Source organism: Adiantum capillus-veneris, chromosome 8 (assembly GCF_014529385.1).
Source record: "Adiantum capillus-veneris isolate H3 chromosome 8, ASM1452938v2, whole genome shotgun sequence".
Lineage (NCBI taxonomy): Eukaryota > Viridiplantae > Streptophyta > Polypodiopsida > Polypodiales > Pteridaceae > Adiantum > Adiantum capillus-veneris.
This window is the reverse complement of record NC_140938.1, coordinates 11911873-11935256: the sequence shown is the minus strand read 5'-3', so window position 1 is coordinate 11935256 and position 23384 is coordinate 11911873. Positions and strand designations below refer to the sequence as shown.

Below are 23384 nucleotides of genomic sequence, written 5' to 3'. Positions count from 1 at the left end.
AGAGAGAGAGAGTACATACTGCTGCTGTTAATTCATTCTATTTGAAAAGCTTATGCTTAGTAGTTCTTTGTGAGCTTGTACAGGTCTTATCCTGGGAGGCACAAGATATGGTGGAACTCAGATGCGGAAGTGCAAAGACAAGCATTGCGAGCAATCCAGGCTTTCCTGAATGTTCATAAATCGTGGATGCAATCCACAGAAGTGAGTTTTCACCTCCTTAAACTCGATTGCTGTTAATTTATTCAGATGCATCAACGAATCTTTGGGCATCCCGTAAAAAAAGGTAGTAGTTGACTTGAAACAAGGCAAGTCCTTTGTAGAGCAAAAGAAAGTTGCAGCAGGTATCAACTTGGATCTTACACAGATTGACTTGATGGGGCGCAAAGGAGACCTTTAGTTTGAATTCAAAACAAAATTTGGAGAGCTGTAAGCACGAGTAAGTACACACTTTTTGGAAAAAGGCAGTGTTTGAGGAGAGCTCACTGAAGAATCATGTGAAGTTGCCTCTAATAGTCCAAACGAAAATTTGCTGCTTGTTAACAAAGGATAGTGCCTACGCATGTTTGATGGGCTGCAGCTTCATGTGCAATTTGTGGGAGACCAGTACAGCGATTGCCTTGATTTGCAACTCATTCTTTGTACAATTAATCATCTTCACACCTCCCATTCACCTGTTTAAAGTAAGATGTGGAGTGTGCTCCGTGTTCACATAAAACATGCAATTACATGCGTATTTTTAATTATACCTACATGTACATGACACACTTTCACATACACTCACAGTAACACACCCTTGCAAGTTAATATTTTTGCGAAGATGTATGTGAAGATCTCTTGTGAATGCCTCCCCCTTCCCATTAAACAATGGGATGCCACACTATAAGAGAAACATGAGAACCACTATCTCGGTGGCGTCAAGCTGTGGGGCAATCAGTCTGTGTAGTTGAGTAGCCCGACTGTGCATAGTTGTAATGCCTTGATTTCACCAGGTTGGATGACCTAGAAGGTGTACCTTTACAGCAAGTGGGTGCTCCTAGCATTGATCCCTACCTTATAAATAGGATAGCTAAGATATTCGTTATGTGGGACTTCATGAAATTTTTGTTCAAGTTGCCACTAGTTGATATTGAATCAATTTGTCTATCTTGATGCTTAGTATGCCATCTTAACTACCTTTTGCTCTAAGAATTCTTGCCATCCAGTGCTGTAGTGCTAGGTTCATCCTTGCATCTCCTGAGCCATGAAAGAAACGTGACATGCAGGTCTTTGTGTTTTTGTATGCTCATGTGTGGGCATGTTGTGCGGGAGTATGTATTGATACCCATTTCTACACCCACTATAGGGGATTCCAATGATGTTAGCAGGTTTTTATAGTCAAAGTTATGTGAAACGTGGAACAAGAACTCAGAATGGGGAGGGCCCAAATTGGGAATGTTGACTGCATGTACGGAATGGGAATGACGGGGGATGGAGGCATTAAAAACACGTAAATTATGAAAAATTTGGCTCCATTTCTTAGGATAGTCGTTCTCAGCAGTGCAAGAATGTGTTCACGTGTTTTGGGGACCCAAAAGAGCCGTTTCCCTGTAACTTTGGATAAATATTATACACAAAACTCTCAAAAAGGGCAAGAATGTGTTCCTGTGATGATATCTGATGACTTGTTATCTAGCTCTTTTGATAAAGAACCGAGGCGGAAAGACTGGGAAGCCTTGGAGTGGCTTATGATCAAGCTGCAAAGGAGCTTGCCTTCCTCTGAGTTTGAGGCGGGGAAAGATATATATACAATTGCTCGTTGTCATAAAAATTGCAACAAATTCATTGACAACACATGCAAAGTCCGTGAAGGTGTATCAATTGAATCTATTGATTACCAATGGGAATGAACCTAGATGGGATATGGAGAATGCAGAAACCAGAGGAATCGTCAAATATTGGTTCGAGTTTCATAGTGAAAATTGGCTACAATTCGACTATTTTTATGAAGAATCTTAATATAATGGTCTTCAAAAAGAATGCATCTCCAATGACATCCCATCTCCTCCCTTTGATTATGAAGCTGATGATGATAGTGATTAATGTAAATAAGAATTAGAAGAAGAACCTAAAGTTCCCTTACACATGGAGAAAGATGAGCCAATGAAAGAAGCATCAGCTAACTCTGCCAAAGTAATACCAGTTCCTCAATTTGTACAAGCTATAAATAAGGTTGGCGCCATCACCTTCTACAACGTCGATAACATGGCACATGAAGATATTATCTTTGTGCTTGAATACATGCACAATTGGATCTACCAACGAATGCTTTTTAGTAGAATGAGGCAACAATCAGTGGTTGAAGCTGCAATCAATGGATTTATAGGAATTCTTAAACATTGGCGGGAACTCCTTCCTGATCAAACAAAGAATTTGATCTTAAGGCCTCAAGACAATAGATCTCCACTTCTTGTTCTAATCGAAAGCATCTACAAAGAATTTATAGGACATCAAGAAGATCATGTAACCGGAACACTGCAAGCTTTTCATGAAGCACAAAACTGCAACTTCTTGTAACAAACTGCTGACGTGTCAAAGCCTAAAGAATGGAGCCAACTTACAGATGCCAGCTGAGGGGCCTAAACCCTAAGAAGAGCAAGTAACAGAAGAAGTCTTACCAACTTATGGGGACCCCGTCCGATGGGGCCCCAAGTGACATAAAGATTAAAATAAAGCAGGACCCGCATCTGATGACATGGCAATTTTTGAAAATTGCACTGACATGATGACGTGGCATGCTATAGAGATTTCCGCGTTTTGCGTTGGCTGATGACGTGGTAGCTGTACGGATTTTCGTAAATTACGCTGACAGCCTTTGGCATTGCTTTTTGCACCAGATGCTTTTGAGTTTGAAGGCTTTTCACTGTAATTGCTTTTTAGGCCAAGGGCCTTTAAATATGAGGTTAGGGCTCATTCTCTGGCATGCTTCTTGGAGAAGGTGCAGAGTCTGGAGTATCGGCTTGTACTGTGTTGATGCGATATAAAGAAATACCGAAAGGGGCGCCAAGGTTTGGGGCCAATACTCTCTAGGGTGGAATTCCTCCACTCCGTGTTGCGTGTCGTCTCTCTCTCTCTCTCAGTTATGTTTTTATTGAAGTGCTAAAAGTCTGTTCAGTCTTCTCTTTTCTATTGGCACGTGATGCCCGTGTTGTGATACTTCTCTTCTATTTAAGTTTTTTGTATTTACTGCAAAAGTTTAATCTATAAACTAGGTAAATACCAGTCTAGAGAAATTAAAGCAGAATTTGTTCATAAGCTCCCAAAAGCCATCACCAAACTGCTTTCAGAAAAATTGGATAATAAAAAATTGGATCTTCAATATGCAACACTAGGAGTTATTACCCAAGCTTTATAGGTGGTAATACAAGAACTTTGCATATAGAAATAGACATGGAAGGAATTGGAAAACTCTAAACCTGTAGAGAAGTTCTGCAAGCAGAACTGTTACACTAAAGATTTTGGAAAAGAAATGCTCCTGCAAACATAAAAAGAAGAGCTCGAAGAATAAGAAGTTCAAAAGAAAACCCAAACATCGATTCTTCAAAAAATGAAAGTCTACTTCTTCAAAAAATGATAACAAATGTTTTTTTTCCCCGAAGAAAAAGATCCTTCCATTAGTTAATAAAACTGCCCATAGGGCTACAAACCACCTCTACGAGAAAGGGCTACATCAAAAGCATGGGGAGACTCTCCCAGTGAGTAAACGAAATATGTACAATGGGGCTATACCACAAAATGGGAGGAGGAAAGAGCCACACAAGTGGCCGATAGTGCCATCTGGCGCACCCTGGACCATGGTGAAGAAAGGCCCTGGGCGCCAGAGTCGTAGGAAAACCTCTGTGTGCTCCCGCATGCGGTCGGAGCTGCCCTGAAGTCTCTCAAACTGACCCCTGAGAGTATGAATTAGCTCCAACCAAAAGTCACGAATAGTCTCCGCCGGTGGGACATGGCAAGCCTCAGATGCGGAAGCAACGGGCCCGCCAAATGAACCAGAATGTCAGGCCACACATGAACTCCCAACACACCTCTCTCTCACTGCATCACTCTTGGGGGGCAAGCTCTGTGGCAGGCTGAAGTGTAGGTCGACCCCCCTGAATCACTATCATCCTGCTGGTGGAGGCTAGCTCAAAATGGAGCGCAGGGCCCCAACACCCCTCAAGCGAACTGTCGCGCTGTGGAAAGAGGCAGTCCCACAGACAGTGACGCTGACTCTCCAAAGGGTGGTCACAAGCTGCACATGCTGTCGACAAGCCACTATGTACTAGCCATCTCTCCACTGCTGTAGCTCTGTGTGCAACTAGCCACTGGAACAAAGTGACTCGCCTCGGCTGTCTGGAGTCCCATAACCCCTCCCAAAAACCTGACAAGAACTTAGCTATGAGACCCTCCTCTTGCCAATGAAGTGATGTAGCAAGACGAGCCTCCTCTCCATGCTGCCAGTATTTGTCGCCCCAGTCATACAGTGTAATGAAAGAAGAGGATCCCAGGGTGATCGACTGAAGAGAAGGGGTCCCTCCAAAACCACGCTTCAGGGTCCCACTACACTCGTGCGAAAGGGTAGCTCTCCCAAGCCCAAAGCCGCCAGTGGCCTGTCTCAAGATCTGCTGAGTTAGGATCTATGACACACATCCTCCCACAGATGCCCACTACACATATACTCGGAAAGCAGCACTCTACTACGTGTGGAGCCTCTACTGAGACTTTGTGTAGGCGCCCCTCTCCTTGGATCTCAAAGAACATGGGGGGTACGAACTCTGAGCAAGCATCAACTGCATTGAGGACCTCCAGTCGCGTGAAGGGCCCCATCCATCTGGGAACTGATGTCTCTAGAGGGGTGAGCCACTCAGCTGGTAGAGCCTCTATATCCTGGCACATGCTTTGCACCCCTCTCATGCCTCGTAGCTGGATGCTATGTGCCTCCTCAAGCAACCCAAAAAAATGAAGCTAGTTGCCGAGAGTGCGGGCTGGGCCCTCTGCCATGGGACCCCAAGAGATACATGCAAGACGGCGCAGACATCTTGGTCTGGCCACTTCAATTCTCAGCGCAGACTGCTCGATCTGGCTTCCCTAATTCTACAGGATGATCATGGTGCAAACAGCTTCGTCTGACCACACCTCTTCTCAAAGGCCTTTCACATCGCAAGCTGTTGTGTATGGCTTTCCCCTCATCTTGGATTACTCTACCTACTGACAGGACACCATCCGGTGGTGGTCCATGCGGTCTCTTGGTGATTGTTGCAGCGTACGGTAGCTTTTATAGTGCAAACTCTTCAGTCTGCCTTTCCTTGTTTTGGAGGAGGTTTACGGCGCAGATTGCTTCATTTGGCCTTCCTGGAGTTTTTCACAGCTTAGCCACCTGGCCACATTGGGTTGCAGGTTCATGCATTGATAGGCTTCCTGTCATCCTGATGATGGTTCTTGGGCTTCCCCATTTTCTCCAAACGGTTTGACTACAGACACCACAAATCCTATTGGGCAGGACACTTGTAGGTCTATTGGCACTTCTTTTACAACAAGGAGTTGTTTTTACACTCAATTCAGGACCTTCATGTAGTATCTTCACTCTGTATCGACTGAGTACAACAGTTTGCTACATTGCTCGTGACGGCACTTTACCATGGAGATTTCTTGGCGCTCGTGACACCTATCACAAGATGGGCACCACGTGCCAATAGAAAAGAATAGATTGAACAAACTTCTAGCACTTCAACAACAAGTGAACTGAGAGAGAGAGAGAGAGATGACACGCGACACGGAGTGGCGGAATTCCACCCCAGAGAGTATTGGCCCCAAACCTTGGCGCCCCTTTCAGTATTTCTTTATATTGCATCAACACAGTACAAGCCGGTACTCTAGACTTTGCACCTTCTCCAGGAAGCATGCCAGAGAATGAGCCCTAACCTCATATTTAAAGGCCCTTGGCCTGAAAAGCAGTTACAATGAAAAGCTTCAAACTCAAAAGCAACTTGTCCAAAAAGCACCATAATCTGTCAGCGCGATTTGCGGAAACCCGCACAACTGCCACGTCAGTCGTGTCAGCGCGTTTGCGGAAAGCTGCCATGTCAGCACTGTCAGCGTGAAACGCGAAAATCCGTACAGTTCTGCCACGTCAGCAATCAGTGGAAAATCCGGGCTGTGTGCTGGTGGATCTTGCATTATCTTAATCCTTTATGTCTCTTAGGCCCCATCGAAGGGGGTCCCATAAATTGGTAGGACTTCTTCGTCTGTTGTTGCTTGTTCTTCTTAGGCAGGGTAGTTTTCGTTCGACGTACGGGACGTCTAGTACCGTTCGGTCGGACCGGTTCCGTTCAGTACGTTTAGTACGTTCTGTTCGATCGAAAAATGTAGCCGTTTATGATCGTTGGCGGCAGTTTTTGAACATTGGCAATGAACGTTAGTGGGCGTTTAGGGAGCCGTTTTGGAGCATGTTTGCAACCATGTGGCATGTACCAATGCCTATTGCCATGCTCTCCCTCTCACATGCTCTTCCTCTTCCTATAATCTATTTAAGGAACTCCTCCACCTTGTTCTCAACACAACTTACAAGCTACAAGCTCTAGCCTCTCAATGCTCTCATCATCCACGTGCTCCCATTGAAGCTCTCAAGTGACAAGGCTCAAGTTCTCCATCTTCTCTCCCTTGGGTCTCTCCCCGTCAAGCTCCCATTGAAGCTCTTGAGTCTCAAGTGACAAGCTCTCCATCTTCTCTCCCTTGGGTCTTTCCCTCTCAAGCTCTCATAATTGTAATCTGTACAAATGTCAAGTTTCTTTAAGGCCTAAGCCTTAAGCTTAAGAATTATTTGTTTTTTTAATTTTGAACGTACATAACGTCATCGTACATCATAAAAGTTTTTAGTTCGTTTAGTACCCGCACATCGTCGTACGTGTACAAAACGTACAGGACCGTACGAGACCACCCTGTTCTTAGGGTTTAGGCCTCTCGGCCGTGATCTGAAGGTTGGCTATGCTCTTCACTGACTTGACATGTCATGTCACGTGCACATCTAACCCTATGTGTACGTGGACAAGCTACTTCATGACATGGGTTCAGTTCAATTAGATTAGGAAGTGATGTGGCACTTTTGTAACCCTGTTTGCAGACCATGCATGTCGAGACACTTAGAATAGATGCATATCCTTTGGTTGCACATAGCATGATCATCAAATTATAGTCAGAACCCATCAGAAGCATTTTTACAGTGGATAGACTTATTTTCCCTATTTTTGACATTTTTCACTTATTATTTTTAAGTGACTTTTGTTAGGAACTAGGTAGGGCAATTTTGATAGCCAAGTATTTAAGAAACTCTAGCGCTAGCATTTTTGGCAGAAGAGGAAGCAAGAACACAACACGCACCTTCTCAGTAAGATTCCCCCCCTACAGACCCTAGCGTTTCTGCATCAGCAAGAGACACTAGCGTCTTTCCCAGAGAACCAGCCTTGGCGTTTTGCATGACAGATCAGCCTCGAGAACAACAAGAGACAGCAGATCAGCCCTAGCATTAGCAGATTCCACAGCACCACAGCAGATCAACCTTAGCATTAGCAGATTTCCCATAGCAGATCCAGCGTAGTTTGCAGATTCAGCCCGGGAAACGCAGATTTCAGCATCTGCATTTTCAGCGCGTCGTCGTCGCATCGTCGCCACCGACATAGAGTCAGGATTCAGCAGATAAAGATTTGCAGATTTCAGCCATTAGCGTTTTCAGATTTCAGCACGTCTCGTTGTCGTCCTCATCGTCGTCGACATCGTCGGCAAGTCCAAGTGTTGTAGAGATTTATGCAATCAATAGTAGACCGCTCTCGCCATAGAGAGTGGGGTCTTCGGAGGAGGGTTTGACAACATTCTGGTGTCGTATTCTTCTCTCTATCTCTCCATCTCAGTACCTTCAGTCACAGTGTTCACCACTTTCTTTGTGTCCATTGCACTCTCTCACTAAAGCAACGGAAGGCTCTCCCTTCCGTAAGTAAAAGGAACCGTTGAGCACAGTTCCGAGCACTCATCTTGGGCGAAGTTCAACATTCACTTCCGCTGCACCTTACATTGGTATCAGAGCACTCATCTTGAGCAAAGTTCAACACTCACTTCCGCTGCACCTTACATTGGTATCAGAGCTTTGGCAGTGTTTTGTATCACTCAAGGAAAGAACCACAATAATTTTTATTTATTTTTGCTTGTTGCGGTCGCACGTAACCCAAGTCTACTTGGGCGTGTCGATTCCTAATCGTGTTTTTGAAGAGTGATAGGAAACCCAAGAAAGGAGGGCTTGTCTAGCCTCCCCTTGTGCCTCTTTTCACTCATTGAGAGCGGACCGTGCACTTAGCGGCCGGCCAATTGACGTGAGGTGGGAAAAACAACCTTGGTGTGAGCGCAAGGCCGCCAAGGCGGGAAAGAGAACAACTCGGGTGAAGAGAAGATCCTTCTCTAACACAGATTGCAAGAACCTCAAGACCCCCAAGGCCCACAAGAACCCAAGTTCCTCGTGAACTTAAGAACCAAAGACTTTAGTGGATGGTCATCACCCGAAGCGAAATGGATACTTCGCATGGAGGTGGTGAGCATGGGAGTGGCGAAGAAGAGTTTTCCCCACCAGGAGGTTTTTTGGACCCTCCCCCTTTCCCATCTACGCATAGGATTGCACTAATTCCTATGGAGGCTTTCGACAAGATGATGAAGGACAGGAAGCTAGAAAGTGACGAAAGAATGGTCGCCATAGAGCGTAAATACGAAGAAAGAATGGCAGCCATAGCACGTGAGCGCGAAGAAAGAATGGCAACCATAGAGCGTGAGAGCGAGCAAGCGCGCTTGGAAGCCAAAGAAAGACAAGCCGAATTGGATCGTGAGCGCGAAGAAAGACAAGCAACATTTGATCGCGAGAACAACGCAAGAAAAGTGATGAGCGACCAACACATGCAAGAGTTGTTCCGACTCTTTTCTAATGTGCAGACACAGATTGCAAAGGATCAAGAGAAGGAGACTCTCTCAGTCTCTTCTTTTCCAAAGCACGACACACATGAATTGTATAATAATGATAAGCATGATGATTTGCATGATCGAGGTGTGATTATTCATGAGCATGATGATTTGCATGATCAAGATGTGATTATTCACGAGCATGATGATTTGCAGGAAGAAGCTGTGATTGTTCACAAGGATGATGGTTTAGTTGATGCTTTTTCTAGTGAAGCTAACCTCATTGCAGATTCAATCAATCACAAAGAACAGATCTTGGCTCTTGAGTCGAGGTCCCAAGAACCCCCACATGACGGTTCGATCAATCACGAAGAACCGATCTTGGCTCGCGAGTCGAGGTCCAAAGAACCCCCACAGGAAGTATTATGTGTACGAATGATTAGTCAACACGCATTGTTCGAGTGTTTCATTCGTGATGCTTTCCTGTATTTTAGTCACCGTCCTTATGTGATCCCTTTTCATAGGCATAACATATTGTACGCTGAGCACAATTCACTCATGAATGAGCACGGATGTATGCGGATTACTCATGAAAAGCTGAAATGTTTGCATTCAAGGAATTCACATTCCATGTCTCTTCGTTGGCATGACACAATATCCGAAAGAGGATTGAGCATCACTCATCGGCATTTCCATTGTGATTTGCCACAATTGATTTAGATCAGAAAGACAAGTTTCGAATCCATTGTTTGCGTGTGTTTGATGAACGGTGTGGAACTGCGTCTATTTGTTCATCTACATTGCATGCACAGTCTTTAAAGAAGACTAGAATTTTTCCAGTCACTTTACATGGAATGGGTATGTTCATGTTTTGTGTTGGAAGTGGTTTCAAGAATTTTCAGCGCTGGAGATTCTTGAAGAAGGTAGACACATGACTAGCGATGAAGTTGAAGCATCGAAGGAGCCACATAATACTTTGTGTCGCTTTCGGCGCGGCCCAAACAAGCAAGTATTATGGACCTTTATGAAGTTCAAATATCGCATGACCCACGCATCGATTGGGCCGGCAAAGAGTCCTTTCGAGCATTCCAGACGTTGTTGGCGATCTCCCTCGACGCCATACAACTCGGTACCAGTACCTCACTTTGAAAAGGAGGGGATGTAGGTGCACATCTAAGCTATGTATACGTGGACAAGCTACTTCATGACATGGGTTCAATTCAGTTAGATTAGGAAGTGATCTGGAACTTTTGTGAGTCTGTTCGCAGACCGTGCATGTCTAGACACTTAGAATAGATGCATATCCTCTGGTTGCACACAACATAATCATCAAATTACAGTCAGAATCCATCAAAAGCATTTTTTCAGTGCATACACCTATTTTCCCTATTTTTGACATTTTTCACTTATTATTTTTAAGTGACTTTTGTTGGGAACTAGGTGGGCAATTTTGATAGCCAAGTATATAAGAAACCCTAGCGCTAGCATTTCTGGCAGAAGAGGCAGCAGGAACACCTTTGTTCAACAGGCTCCTTCTCAGCAAGATTCCCCCCCTGCAGACCCTAGCTTTTCTGCATCAGCAAGAGACATTGGCGTTTTTCCCACAGAACAAGCCTTGGCGTTTTGCATGACAGGTTAGCCTCGGCAACAACAAGAGACATCAGATCAGCCCTAGCGTTAGCAGATTCCACAGCACCACAGTAGATCAACCCTAGCGTTAGCAGATTTCCCACAGCAGACAGTTTTCAGCCCTAGAGTTTTTGGTTTGAAGATCAGCGCCGGCGTTTTGCAGATTCACCGCGACGGAACACCAAGGAGCACTAGCGTTTTCAGTTTTCAACAGTCAGACACCGCAGTAGAAGTCCCAAACCTCGCAGATCTCACTTTCCCGCAGCAGATCCTCGCCGCACGGTTAGATCCAGCGTAGTTTGCAGATTTCAGTCCGGAAAACGCAGATTTCAGCATCTGCATTTTCAGCGCGTCGTCGTCGCATCGTCGCCATCGACATAGAGTCAGAATTCAACAGATAAAGATTTGCAGATTTCAGCCATTAGCGTTTTCAGATTTCAGCACGTCTCGTCGTCGTCCTCATCGTCGTCGACAAGTCCAAGCATTGTAGAGATTTGTGCAATCAATATTAGACGGCTCTCGCCATAGAGAGTGGGGCCTTCGGAGGAGGGTTTGACAACATTCTGGTGTCGTATTCTTCTCTCTCTATCTCTCAGTCTCAGTACCTTCAGTCACATTGTTCACCACTTTGTTTGTGTCCATTGCACTTTCTCACTAAAGGAACGGAAGGCTCTCTCTTCCATAAGTAAAAGGAACCCTTGAGCACAGTTCGGACTCATCTTGAGCAAAGTTCAACATTCATTTCCGGTGCACCTTACACGTCAGCAGGTTGTGACATCTCCCCTTCTTGAAAGAGAGTAATCGTTTGCGATTACAGTATATCTGCAAAATAACTCAAGTTAGCTTAAAAAATTTTCCAATGGTCATTTCGAGGGACAATCAGTTTGCTATAATTTTTTTTTGTTAAGGAGTTGGCTTCTCCTCTCGACTCTTTTGATCAAGGAGTTGGCTTCTTCGTTCTGCTCTTTTGATCCAGGAGTTGGCTTCTCCTTTCGTCCAGTTTGGAACTCATATGTTGGCATAGGAAAATTAGCCATCACACCCAGACCGCACCGATCTTCCATGGGTACCTGAATGCACTAAAATTACATACCGAGGCAATCTCATCCAATTAGGAATATTCAGTAGTTGACACGTCACAATGCAAAACAAATGCTTACATATGCATGTTATGAGACACAACAAACAGCGCCGCTGAGCACTCCCCAAAACAATACCAAAATAACATTTCTCACTACTCCACCCGGGAGTAAAGATCACCAATCATTGAAACCAGTTTTCAAACCTAAGTCAAACAGTTCAAATCGGCACCAAAACAGGTTCAAAACAGATATCATCCATTTCAAACAAATTCCAAACAGGATCACCAAACAAGTTCAAACAGAACTCAAACTTAAAAAGCAATCTCGACATTAGACGAGCTCGAAAAGTCGATTAACTTTCCATCTTGAAACCTGCACCAAAAATTAGGGTTAGGTTCCTTCCATTAGGTCGTAGCTGACCGCAGCATGGTCCAGCATCTCTTGGACAGATAGTCTTCCTCTCCTAGACATAGCAATCACATTGGACCTCCAAGGTCATCAACTCAAAAAGAGACACCTATTGAGAGATGTCGAGAAATAATCTTCTAGGGTTTCCATGGTAAGCATTTTAGGATACCCCACTCTACCAGAAGTTGCATTCCGAAGGAAAATGTTAGAAACCATATGACTTGGAGCAAAAATTTTCTTGAAAGCTTGCCAAGTCCTTGGAGTGTACAGCTTGGTGCCATAGACATCAACATCTGCATGGCACTGTTTTTGAGAAAAAACAGTGACTGGAAACAAATCTTGGATCCTTCTCTTGCAAGTGATCTTTATGGCTTATCCCTGCAAGGCATGAGCGGTAAAGACGGGAGCGCGCTCGATGCGCGATGTGTGAAGGTGGGAGTCGCTAATGGGGTCGGTACCTGAAGATACTTCACGTAAAATTGCAGTAGCTCTGTCTGCTCTTTTGTAGGACCGGTATGCTTTCAGAAAAGCACATGCCTGATGCTTTGATACCACTGTCACAAGACGGGCACTACGTGCCAATAGAAAAGAACAGACTGAACAGACTTTTAGCACTTTACTAACAATTGAACTGAGAGAGAGAGACGACATGCGACACGGAGTGGCGGAATTCCACCCCAGAGAGTATTGGCCCCAAACCTTGGCGCCCCTTCGGTATTTCTTTATATTGCATCAACACCGGTACTTCAGACTATGCACCTTCTCCAGGAAGCATGCTATAGAATGAGCTGGTACCATACGTAATGTATGGTACGTATCTGTACGTACTGTACGTCGTTCCGTATGGATAAATTTTTTATGTACGTAAAAATACGTACCTTTGTAAAAAAAATAGTAAATGAGAGAACATTTTTACTAGGAAAATTCCATTCCTTATAAGAGATTAAGAAAATGTATATTATGCAAACTACTTGGGAACACATTACTATATACATTATCAACTGGAGATTCACTAGCCAAGTACCAAGTAACGATTGTGTAAAATATACATTAAACATTTGTATTTGGTGACAAAAGAACAATGAAAAACCTTCAAGCATTCATCAATGAAAGTACCTGCTAACAATTGAACAATGAAAGTGTACATACTACATAATAAAGAGTCAGAAGTATGAACTTAACATTGCTTCACGTAGTTCACAACTTCAAGTAGCCCACAACTGCTAATAAGGAGCGACCCACAATCGTGACAAATGTCAAGCCAAAATGACTCCTAATAGAGCATACCTAATAAAAACACCCTGTTGAAATATGTGAAAATGTATGGACCCTGGTCGTTGCCATGAGGCAAAAAATAAAAATAAAAAAATAAAAATAAAAAATATATATAATATGATCAGTTCGTGTACAGTACGGGTCAGTACGGACGTAAGGTGCAGTGGAATGAATGATGAACTTTGCTCAAGATGAGTGCTCCGAACTATGCTCAAGGTTCCTTTTTCTTATGGAAGGGAGAGCCTTCCATTCTTAATGAGAGAGTGCAATGGACACAAACAAAAGTGAATGGACATTGTGCGTGAAAGTGCGTAAGACTGAGAGATAGAGAGAGAAGAGAATACGACACCAGAGACGTTGTAAAACCCTCCTCCGAAGGCCCCACTCTCTATGGCGAGAGCGGTCTACTTATGATTGCACAAATCTCTACAATGCTTGGATTTGCCGACGAGGTCGACGATGATGAGGAAGACGACGAGACGGGCTGAAATCTGAAAACTCTAAAGGCTGAAATCTGCAAATCTTTGTCTGCTGAATTCTGACTCTATGTCGGTGATGATGTCGATGGCGACGATGCGACAACGACGCGCTGAAAACACAGATGCTGAAATCTGCGTTTTCCGGACTGAATCTGTAAACCTTGCGGAATCTGACCGTGCGGCGAGGATTTGCTGCGGGAAGGTGAGATCTGCGAGGTTTGGGGGTTGTTCTGCTGTGTCTAAGGGCTGAAAACTGAAAATGCTGGTCCTATGGCCGATTCTGTCGCGATGATCTGCAAAAACGTTGAGGTTGTTCTGCAAACCAAAAACGCTAGGGCTGTTTCCTGTCTTGCTGCAAAAACGTTAGGGAATCTGCAGAGTTTGAGGTCGCCAAGCTGATGTAGAAGCAAAATGCTAGGCTGATCTGAGTCCTTGTCCAAAAATGCTAGCCAGTCCGCTGTGGGGCAAAAACGCTAGGCTATTCGGGGGTGTCCTGCTGAGAAGTTGCCTGTTGAGCAAGGTGCTCCTGTTGCCTCTTCTGCCAGAAAGTGCTAGCGCTAGGTTTTTATTTATACAAACTTAGCAAATTTGCCCTACCTACTTTCCAACAAAAGTCACTTAAAAATAATAAGTGAAAAATGTCAAAAATAGGAAAAATAGGCCTATGCACTGTAAAAATGCTCTTGATGGGATCTGATGGGAATCTGATGGTCATGCTGTGTGCAACCAGAGTATATGCGTCTAATCTAAGTGTCTGGACATGCACGGTCTGCGAACACTCACAAAAGTGCTAGATCACTTCCTATTCTAGACTGACTTGATTGAACTGAACCCTGATCGTGTTGTAGCTTGTCCACGGACACATAGGGTTGGATGTGTCACGTGACAACGGACGTGTCGTATAGTACGGATCAGTACGTACGGACTGGTCCAACCTTGCTAGAGAATGAGCCCTAACCTCATATTTAAAGGCCCTTGGCCTAAAAAGCAGTTACAATGAAAAGCTTCAAACTCAAAAGCAACTGGTCCAAAAAGCACAAAAATCTACCAGCGCGATTTGCGAAAATCCGTACAACTGCCACGTCAGCGTTGTCAGCGTGAAACACGTAAATTAGTACAATTCCGCCACGTCAGCAATCCGCCACGTCAACACTGTCAACGTGAAACGCGGAAATCCGTACAGTTTTGCCACATGAGCAATCATTGGAAAATCCGGGCTGTGTGTTGGTGGGCCCTGGTTTATTTTAATCCTTTATGTCTCTTGGCCCCATCGGACGGGGTCCCATAAGTTGGTAGGACTTCTTCTTCTGTTGTTGCTTGTTCTTCTTTGGGCTTAGGCCCCTCGATTGTGATTTGAAGGTTGGCTCTGCTCTTCACTGACTTGACTCGTCAGCAGCTCGTGACAACACCCCAGAGTGCTGCTACACTCGTGGAGTTCGTTGGAGTCTTTTCTTTTAGTGGACATGTCAGCATACATCTTCATCATTTGCCTCACATCTTTGGCTTCACACGGTTTGTTCAGCATCCGGTGCTGAGAGGGAGTGTTAGACTTACACCAGTTTGCTGCTTCACAGGTTTAGGGCATACATGTACGGCAAGTGTGCCTCCGGGCTGGCCACCCTTTGCATATTGGCCGTGTACATCACAAAGTTCCAAAAGCTAACTTTGGAGATAGAGACCCTTATTCCCTCTGATAAACTTCATAGCTTTACCGACGGACTCGAACCTAACCTGAAGGACGACGTGCACAAATACAACCCTACCACCTTAGATGCTGCAATTGCCTATGTGGAGCGTCTTGGTGATAATCGGCACTCTACATGAAATTTTCTCCCTGGTGACAAACAATGCTCGCTTTTCACAGTGCGATCGCAGAGACAGCTATAGCCAAAGTCAGCAACATCAGTCTCAGTTCAGACAGCAAACAACACAACCTTATTCAACTTCAAGGTTCTATTCTCAAGATCGACAATCTCAAAGCAGATCTTCTTCAAATGCTCCACTTGATCGTGGTAAAGGACGTGATTTTTCTCAAGATTGGCATTCCAATACTTAGCAAGGCTCTTCCTCAAATGGGTCTTCGAGTTTAAAGAAGGAAGGGTTATGTACAATTTGCGGTGGTGACCATAGATGGTATCAATGTCCAAAGAAACCAAATCAGTCTAATTCGAAAAGAAATTCCAACGTGGAAACATCATCGAATTCTGAACAACCAGATTCTGCTAAGGATTAAGGAAAATATGTGGTCAATACGATTCGTGTCTCAGAGGATATGACTATTCTTATGAGGCATGCTCAATGCAATTCTTCAGTTTTGGAGCCTCTCTCAAAGCAAGTTTTGAGCCTTCTTGGAGCTATCAATGGTCGCTTGGAGAAATTGAAGCTAAGGTAGTCAGGGGGCAAACTCAAAAAGTAGTACCGCTCATTGGTGCTCTTCTAGTGACTATTCAAGATTATCATGGAAAAGCTGATTTCCACATCATGAAGTTGGGCAATTGTGACTCTCTCTTGGGCATGCCTTGGCACGACAAGAATGATGCCACTCTCCAGGTTCGGAACCGAACCATCACCGTGATGCAAAAAGACAAGCCAGTTGTCCTCAAAGTTCGGTTGTCCAAACAAAACCTCGAATGAACTCTCCCTATTTGTTTTTCTTTAATAGCTAGAAAGTATTGTTTGAAATGGAAAGTATTTGTTTTGAGTAGTGGTTACTCTCAGCACCTCCAAACGACGCAGGCTGCGGTCTGGGGGACGTTTGGTTGTAAAAGGCCTCTATATCTCCCGGCCCGGACCTTTCTAGGTTATGCGGGAGGAGTGATGAGAGAGTCGTTGAATATCTCCCGCCCAAACCCTGTTAGGTTATGCGGGAGGAGTGTTCATCGGCGACTTATGTCTTGTAACATGCGGGAGGAGTGTTCATCGACGACTTTATGTTTCTATGTCTTGTAACATGCATATGTGAGCATGTGTGTTGCATTGTGATGTGCCAACTACTGAATATTCCTAATTGGATGAGATTGCCTAGGTATGTAATTTTAGTTCATTCAATACACCCGTGGAAGATCGGTACGGTCTGAGTGTGATGGCTAATTTTACTACGCCGGAATATCAAGAGTTCCGATCTGGACGAAAGGAGAAGCTAACTCCTTGATCAAAAGAGCCGAAAGGAGAGGCTAACTCCTTGATCAAAAGAGCCGAAAGGAGAAGCTAACTCCTTAACAAAAAGAGCAAAGTGATTGTCCCTCGGAAATTTTTGAGCTAACTTGAGTTGTTTTGCAGATATGCTGTAATCGCGGACGATTACTCTCTTTCAAGAAGGGGAGATGTCACAAACTGCTCACGTGTCAAAGCCTAAAGAATGGAGCCAACTTACATATGCAGGCCGAGGGGCCTAAACCCTAAGGAGAACAAGTAGCAGCAGAAGAAGAAGTCCTACCAACGTATGGGGACCCTGTCCGATGGGCCCCAGTGACATGAAGGGATTAAAATAAAGTAGGACTCTCTCTCACACACACACACACACGCAAAGCTGATGACGTGGCAGCTGTACGGAAGTTTCGGAAATTATGTTGGTTGATGACGTGGCAGGCTGTACGGATTTCCACGTTTTGCGCTGGCTAATGACATGGAGGCTGTACGGATTTCCGTAATTGCTGGCAGCTTTTGGCATTGCTTTTGGGACCAGAAGCTTTTTAAGTTTTGAAGGCTTTTCACTGTAACTGCTTTTCAAGCCAAGGGCCTTTAAATATGAGGTTAGGGCTCATTCTCTGGCATGCTTTCTGGAGAAGGTGTAGAGTCTGGAGTACCGGCTTGGACTGAGTTGATGCAATATAAAGAAATACTGAAAGGGGCGCCAAGGATTGGGGCCAATACTCTCTAGGGTGGAATTCCGCCACTCCGTGTCGCGTGTCGTCTCTCTCTCTCTCTCTCTCTCTCTCTTAGTTCAATTGTTAGTGAAGTGCTAAAAGTCTGTTCAGTCTGTTCTTTTCTATTGGCACGTGGTGCCCGTCTTGTGACACGTGATCTCGCGAGTGGCTAATTTTATAGCCTGCTTTTGAAGGCTGGCCTTCAAGCTAGAAGCTTGCAAAGACCCTTTGTTGGGACATTAACTTTAAGCAAAGGGGTTCTTTTTGCACCTGAAGCTGTAGAAGACACATATGCACTTGTTGCGGCTGAGTCCAATCTACTATGTTTAAATCTCACATTGCTTGCTTCTCCTTGACTTTGACTTGGAATCTCCGCATCTTTCCTTTCTTCGTTGTTGACCAAAGCCAAACAGTTGGCTCTCCATTCTGCAAGGACATCTTGTGCAGTAGGCATCTTTCCCGGAAAGAACAAAATAATAAAGTCGAGAGCATACTGTGCCACTGGGTCCATGAGAGCTTGAGCTGCATCTGAAGTGAACAAAGCTTTGTTCATATGGTAAAAACCGCTACAAAACACGGCGCCGGCTATTCTTCACATCAGCTGGGACACTTTCACATAATGACATATCCTTGCCAGGCACATGACCAAGATGGTCCTTCACACGAGTAACACTCCTGCTTTTCTCCAAACCACAAAAATTACATTTCCACCTCTATGAGCCACCTCCTCCTTTGTACCCGGCAGTTTTGGTAACATACCTCCAGTAGGGGTCTGACATTGCACGTGTGGGAGTGGGAAAGTCGACAGGATTGCTTGTGTTGAAGGCTGGAATAGGCTAGGGAGTCCACCTCCAATACTCAAGAGAGGCTCCAAAGCCTAGGACAAAGAGAGCGCTTCGTGTTTGTAGGTATCAAAGAGAATAGGCTACAACGCACAAAGAATACAGAGCGCTGCGCGCAAAAGGGTGCCCTTCTGAAAAGCTAAGCACCGAATACAAAAGGGGTAAAATTGGTTCACTCGACCATTAAAAATCTGCCCTCGACCCTGTTTTGGGAAATTTTTTTTTGCAGCCAAGAAACTCCGTTTCTTCCGATCTGAAACGGTCAAGAAACTCTATTCCGTTTCTTGGGCCAAGAAATGGCGTTTCGTGTCACTATGTTTGTCGGGGGGGGGGGGGGTGATGAGGTAGTCGTTGAGTAGCTTCGTACTGCAGACCGCTGGAGGGAGTGCTCAGCGGGGCTGTTCGTTGTGTCTTGTAACATGCATATGTGAGCATTTGTGTTGCATTGTGATGTGCCAACCACTGAATATTCCTTTTTGCATGAGATACTTTTGGGAAGTCAACGACCTAGGATATCAAGAGTTTCGATCTGGAATGAGACTCCTTATTGGATGAGATTCTTCTGGGAAGCCAATGACCCAGGAAATCAAGAGCTTCGATTTGGAATGAGAAAACTGATTGTCCCTCTGATTGTCCCTCGGAATGACCCTGGGAAATTTTAAAGCTAATTTGAGTTGTTTTGCAGATATGCTATAATCGTAGACAATTACTTTCTTTCAAGAAGGGGGGATGTCACAAATTGCTGACGCGCCAAGCCACTGAAGAACGGAGCCAACTTGCATATCCCTGCCGAGAAGCCTAAACCCTAAGTGAAGAAGAAGCAGGAGAAGAAGAAGTTTACGAACTTACAAAGTCTTGCCGAGTGGCCTATTTTCAAAGAAGAGTTCCCACCAACTTATGGGACCCCGTCCGATGGGACCCAAGTGACATACAGGCATTAAAATAAAGCTGGACCCTCACACACACAGAAGATAGCATAAAAAGTGATGGTGTGGCACTGCTATACGGAACTCCCGCAAAACGCGCGGACCTGCTGACGTGGCAGCATGTACGGAATTCCACGTTTCACGCTAACCTTAGGACGTGGCAGCCTGTACGGATTTCTGTGATTTATGTTGGGCAGTTTTTAGTGTAGTTTTTGAGGCTATATGCTTTTTAGTTTGACTGTTTTTCATGTAATTGCTTTTCAAGGCCAAGGCTCTTTAAATATGTGCAGAGGGCTCATTCTCTGGCACTCTTCCGGGTGAAGGTGGAAAGAGCAAGTACCGTCATTGTACTGAGTCCAAGTATTATAAAGAAATACCGAAAGGGGTGCCAAGGTTTGGGACCAGTACTCTCTGGGGTGTACCGACTTACAAAGTCATGCCGAGTGGCCTATTTTTAAAGAAGAGTTCCCACCAACTTATGGGACCCCGTTCGATGGGCCCAAGTGACAAAGGTATTAAAATAAAGCTGGACCCTCACACACAAAAGATAGCGTAAAAAGTGACGACGTTGCACTGTTGTACGGAACTCCCGTAAAACGCGTTGACTTGCTGACGTGGCAGCTTGTATGAAATTCCGCATTTCACGTTGACCTGATGACGTGGCAGCTTGTACGGATTTCCGTGATTTACGTTGGGCAGTTTTCAGCGCCAGCTTTTGAGGCCATGTGCTTTTCATGTAACTGCTTTTCAAGGCCAAGGGCCTTAAATATGTGCAGAGGGCTCATTCTCTAGCACTCTTCCGGGTGAAGGTGCAGAGAGCGAGTACCGGGATTGTATAGAGTTCAAGTTATATAAAGAAATACCGAAAGGGGTGCCAAGGTTTGGGGTTAGTACTCTCTGGGGACGGAATTCCGCCACTCCGTGTCACGTGTGCTTTCTCTCTCTTTCAATTCAGTTGTTGTTGAAGTGCTAAAAGTCTGTTCAGTCTGCTCTTTTCTGTTGGCACGTGGTGCTTGTCTTGTGACAAAGAAGACCTGCGTTTTCAGATCAGCCCTTAGCCTCGCTGTACCTCAAAACAGTCATATTTTTCAAATTTTGATTTTTTTGGCCGCTTGTTTTTCGTCCGTTACCGGCCGTCCCCAGCCGTCCCCGTCCCGTCCCTTGCCGTCCCCGGTCCGGTTGCCTGCGACCCCGTCGGTCGGATGATTTTCCGTCCGTCCCCGGCCATCCTCGGCCCAATTTCGGTCGTCCCCCGGCCCTAGGGTCCGTCCCCCCCGTCCCCTGTAACTATGTTTTTGGCATCTCATGTAAGTTTTTAAGGACCTTTGGGGCCTCATTCTTGGAGAGCATCTGGATGCGGAGTCTCAAAGAGAGTTGAACCCTCAGGAGCTGTACTTTGCGTAGAGTAATGATAAAGAAATACAGAAAGGGGCGCCAATCTCTGGGGCCAGTCCGTCTTGGCTCGAAACTCCGCTATGCCGTCTCTTTCTCTCTCTCCCTCCAAGAAAAGCTAAGTCCCAGCCTGGAAACAGAAGAATCCAATGGAGATTTTGGCAAATTTTCCACGGAGAATCGTGACAAAACGAATACAAACGTCAACTACAGGTTGACATATGTGTGAAAAGAATGTTCAAGTACTCTAGAGACCCGAAATATGTAAATTACCCAATTGATGAGATTCACTTGAGATGACGGGAGGCAGTCGACTCTCCTCTTAAGAAGGTTAAGAAGCGGAAAGAAAAGCCGAGTGGAAAAGGACAGAAATTGTACTCGTAGAAAGAGTTTGACAAAGCTCTTGAAATGAAGACAAACCGATTGATGAGAAAGCTTAAAGTATTCTCGGAAGAAGAAGAAATCAATGGATTTCCGCCAAAAGTTGACTTTTGAGGTGGTAAGCAGATCCAAGAAGCATGTTTGTTTCGAGGATGACTTAAATTTTCTTCGTGTTTGGAGAGTTCCGACAGTCGGTCGTCCTCTAGTTCCAGAGAGGATGAGAAAAAAGCGGAAGAAGCGGAGAAAAAGCAAGAAAAGCGGATCTTTGAAAAAGTCTAGAAGGCACATGGCGCCATCTAGCAGTTCAACGGAGGAGAGGTCATCCTTTGCTGACAATTCAGACATTGAACAAAAGGACAAGTGTAACAGACTTGGACACTCCAAGTCAAGAATCAATCACAACAGCACCGAATAACCACTTCAAAACAGTTCACAGTTCACAATAGATTTGCACTGGCCTGGTGGAGTTCTGTGCCTAGAGATATTGGCCCCAAAGACTAGCGCCCCTTTCGGTATTTCTTTATTTATTAATCTGTGTTCAAAGTACAGAGTGGATCGGGTTCTCACTCTCAGACTCTGCGTCCAGATGCTCTGCAGAGTGGCAGCCCGACTCACTTATTTAATGTTTACAAGGGATGCCAAAAGCAAAGCCCCAAAATCTTCAAATCAAAAGCAAAATCTCTCTCTCACAAGCTCTCTTGAGCTTTTAATAAAATAAAGCAAAGTCTTTTTCTCTCTCTCTCTCACACACAAATTGGGTAGAGAAAAGCAGTGGGCTACCGTAAAATACGCCGGTAGCAGATCCTCATTGTTTCCACCTATCACAGAAAATCAGCCAGCGCTTAGTTTTCAGCCTCAAGAACAGCCAGCGTTTTGCAGATTTAGCCCAAGAACAACCAGCGTTTGCATTCTCAGCCCTTGCATGCATCACCTTTGATGATCAGCCCCGTGGTGTCAACGCAGTGCAGACCCATAGCAGTAGACCCTAGCGTTTTCAAATTTCAGCCCATTGTCAACGTCGTCGTTAACATCATCATTGTCGTCGTCGTCGTTGACGTAGACCTCATCAAGTACCACAGCATCTAGAAGCATTGTACCAGACCTTGTGCAATCTAAAGCAAATACCTCTCTAGCAATAGAGAGGGGGGTCCTTGGAGGGGGGTTTGAGACCCCATCTGCTGTCGTCTCTCTCTCTCTCTCTCTCTCTCTCTCTCTCTCTCTCTCTCTCTCTCTCTCTCTCTCTCTCTAGCACTCTCAGCACCACTCATTCATAGTTTTCCACGGTCATTGCACATTCTCTCACTAAGGAAGGCTCTCCCTTCCGCTAAGTAAAAGGAACCTTAAGCACTCACTGATCACTCATCCTGAGCCATACACTGTTATCATATATATGTGGTAGTGATGTGTGTGAACACACTAGGACCGCCGGGGCATTTTTTCCCTCTTTAGGAGGTTTAGTAACACACTCTCTATTGTGTGCCTTGAGCTTCCTTCGTCTTCTCCAAGCTGTGTGTGTTTCTCTGCAACCCTAATTCCAACAATTGGTATCAGAGTAGGTCACGTCCTCCCGGGCTTAGTCGCCAGCTGCTCCAGCACACGCCTGCTCACTTTCTCCGATTTCAGTGAGCTTTGGCGAGCGTTCCACTACAGGCAGTACTGCACACGCTATTTCGTCATTTTGATTTGGGCTCATTTCGGCCTCCGTTTCCACTACAGGCAGTACTGCACAGGCTATTTCGTCATTTTGTGCAGAATTTCTGTCAGTGCCGTTTTCTGTATAACAGGTGCCTTATAGTCTTCTACGGTTTGTGCTATATAGCACAGGTTGTTCCCGCTCCGTTTCTCCTATTTTCGGGCAGTTTTCACATCAGGTGCAACATTTACTATGGCTGACAACAACAACACAGATGTGTTCAAGATGTTTGCTGCTGAGGACAGGTTGGATGGGGACAACTACCCTATGTGGGCTTATATGATGCAACATGTTCTTGTGTCAAAGGGTGTCTAGAACATTGTGTAGGGCATTGATGTACGTCCTGGTTCTGAGGATGTAGGTGATGTTGAGGATGTTGTAGGTCTTGCTGCAAGGATTGCAGCTGTTAGAGTTGTTTTGCCTACGGCAGAACAAGCTCGTTGGGATGTTAAGGATGCGCAG

The 23384-nt window shown here is 45.0% G+C and overlaps 1 protein-coding gene across 1 annotated transcript in view; it reads left to right on the top strand.

The window, feature by feature from the left end:
• LOC147451676 (BTB/POZ domain-containing protein) overlaps positions 1 to 23384 on the top strand; it is a 97521-nt gene that overhangs the window by 34206 nt on the left and 39931 nt on the right. Inside the window, exon 2 of the mRNA XM_086517569.1 lies at positions 84 to 201. Within this exon, the coding sequence (XP_086373695.1) occupies positions 84 to 201 (118 nt within the window). The remainder of the gene's footprint in view (positions 1 to 83; positions 202 to 23384) is intronic.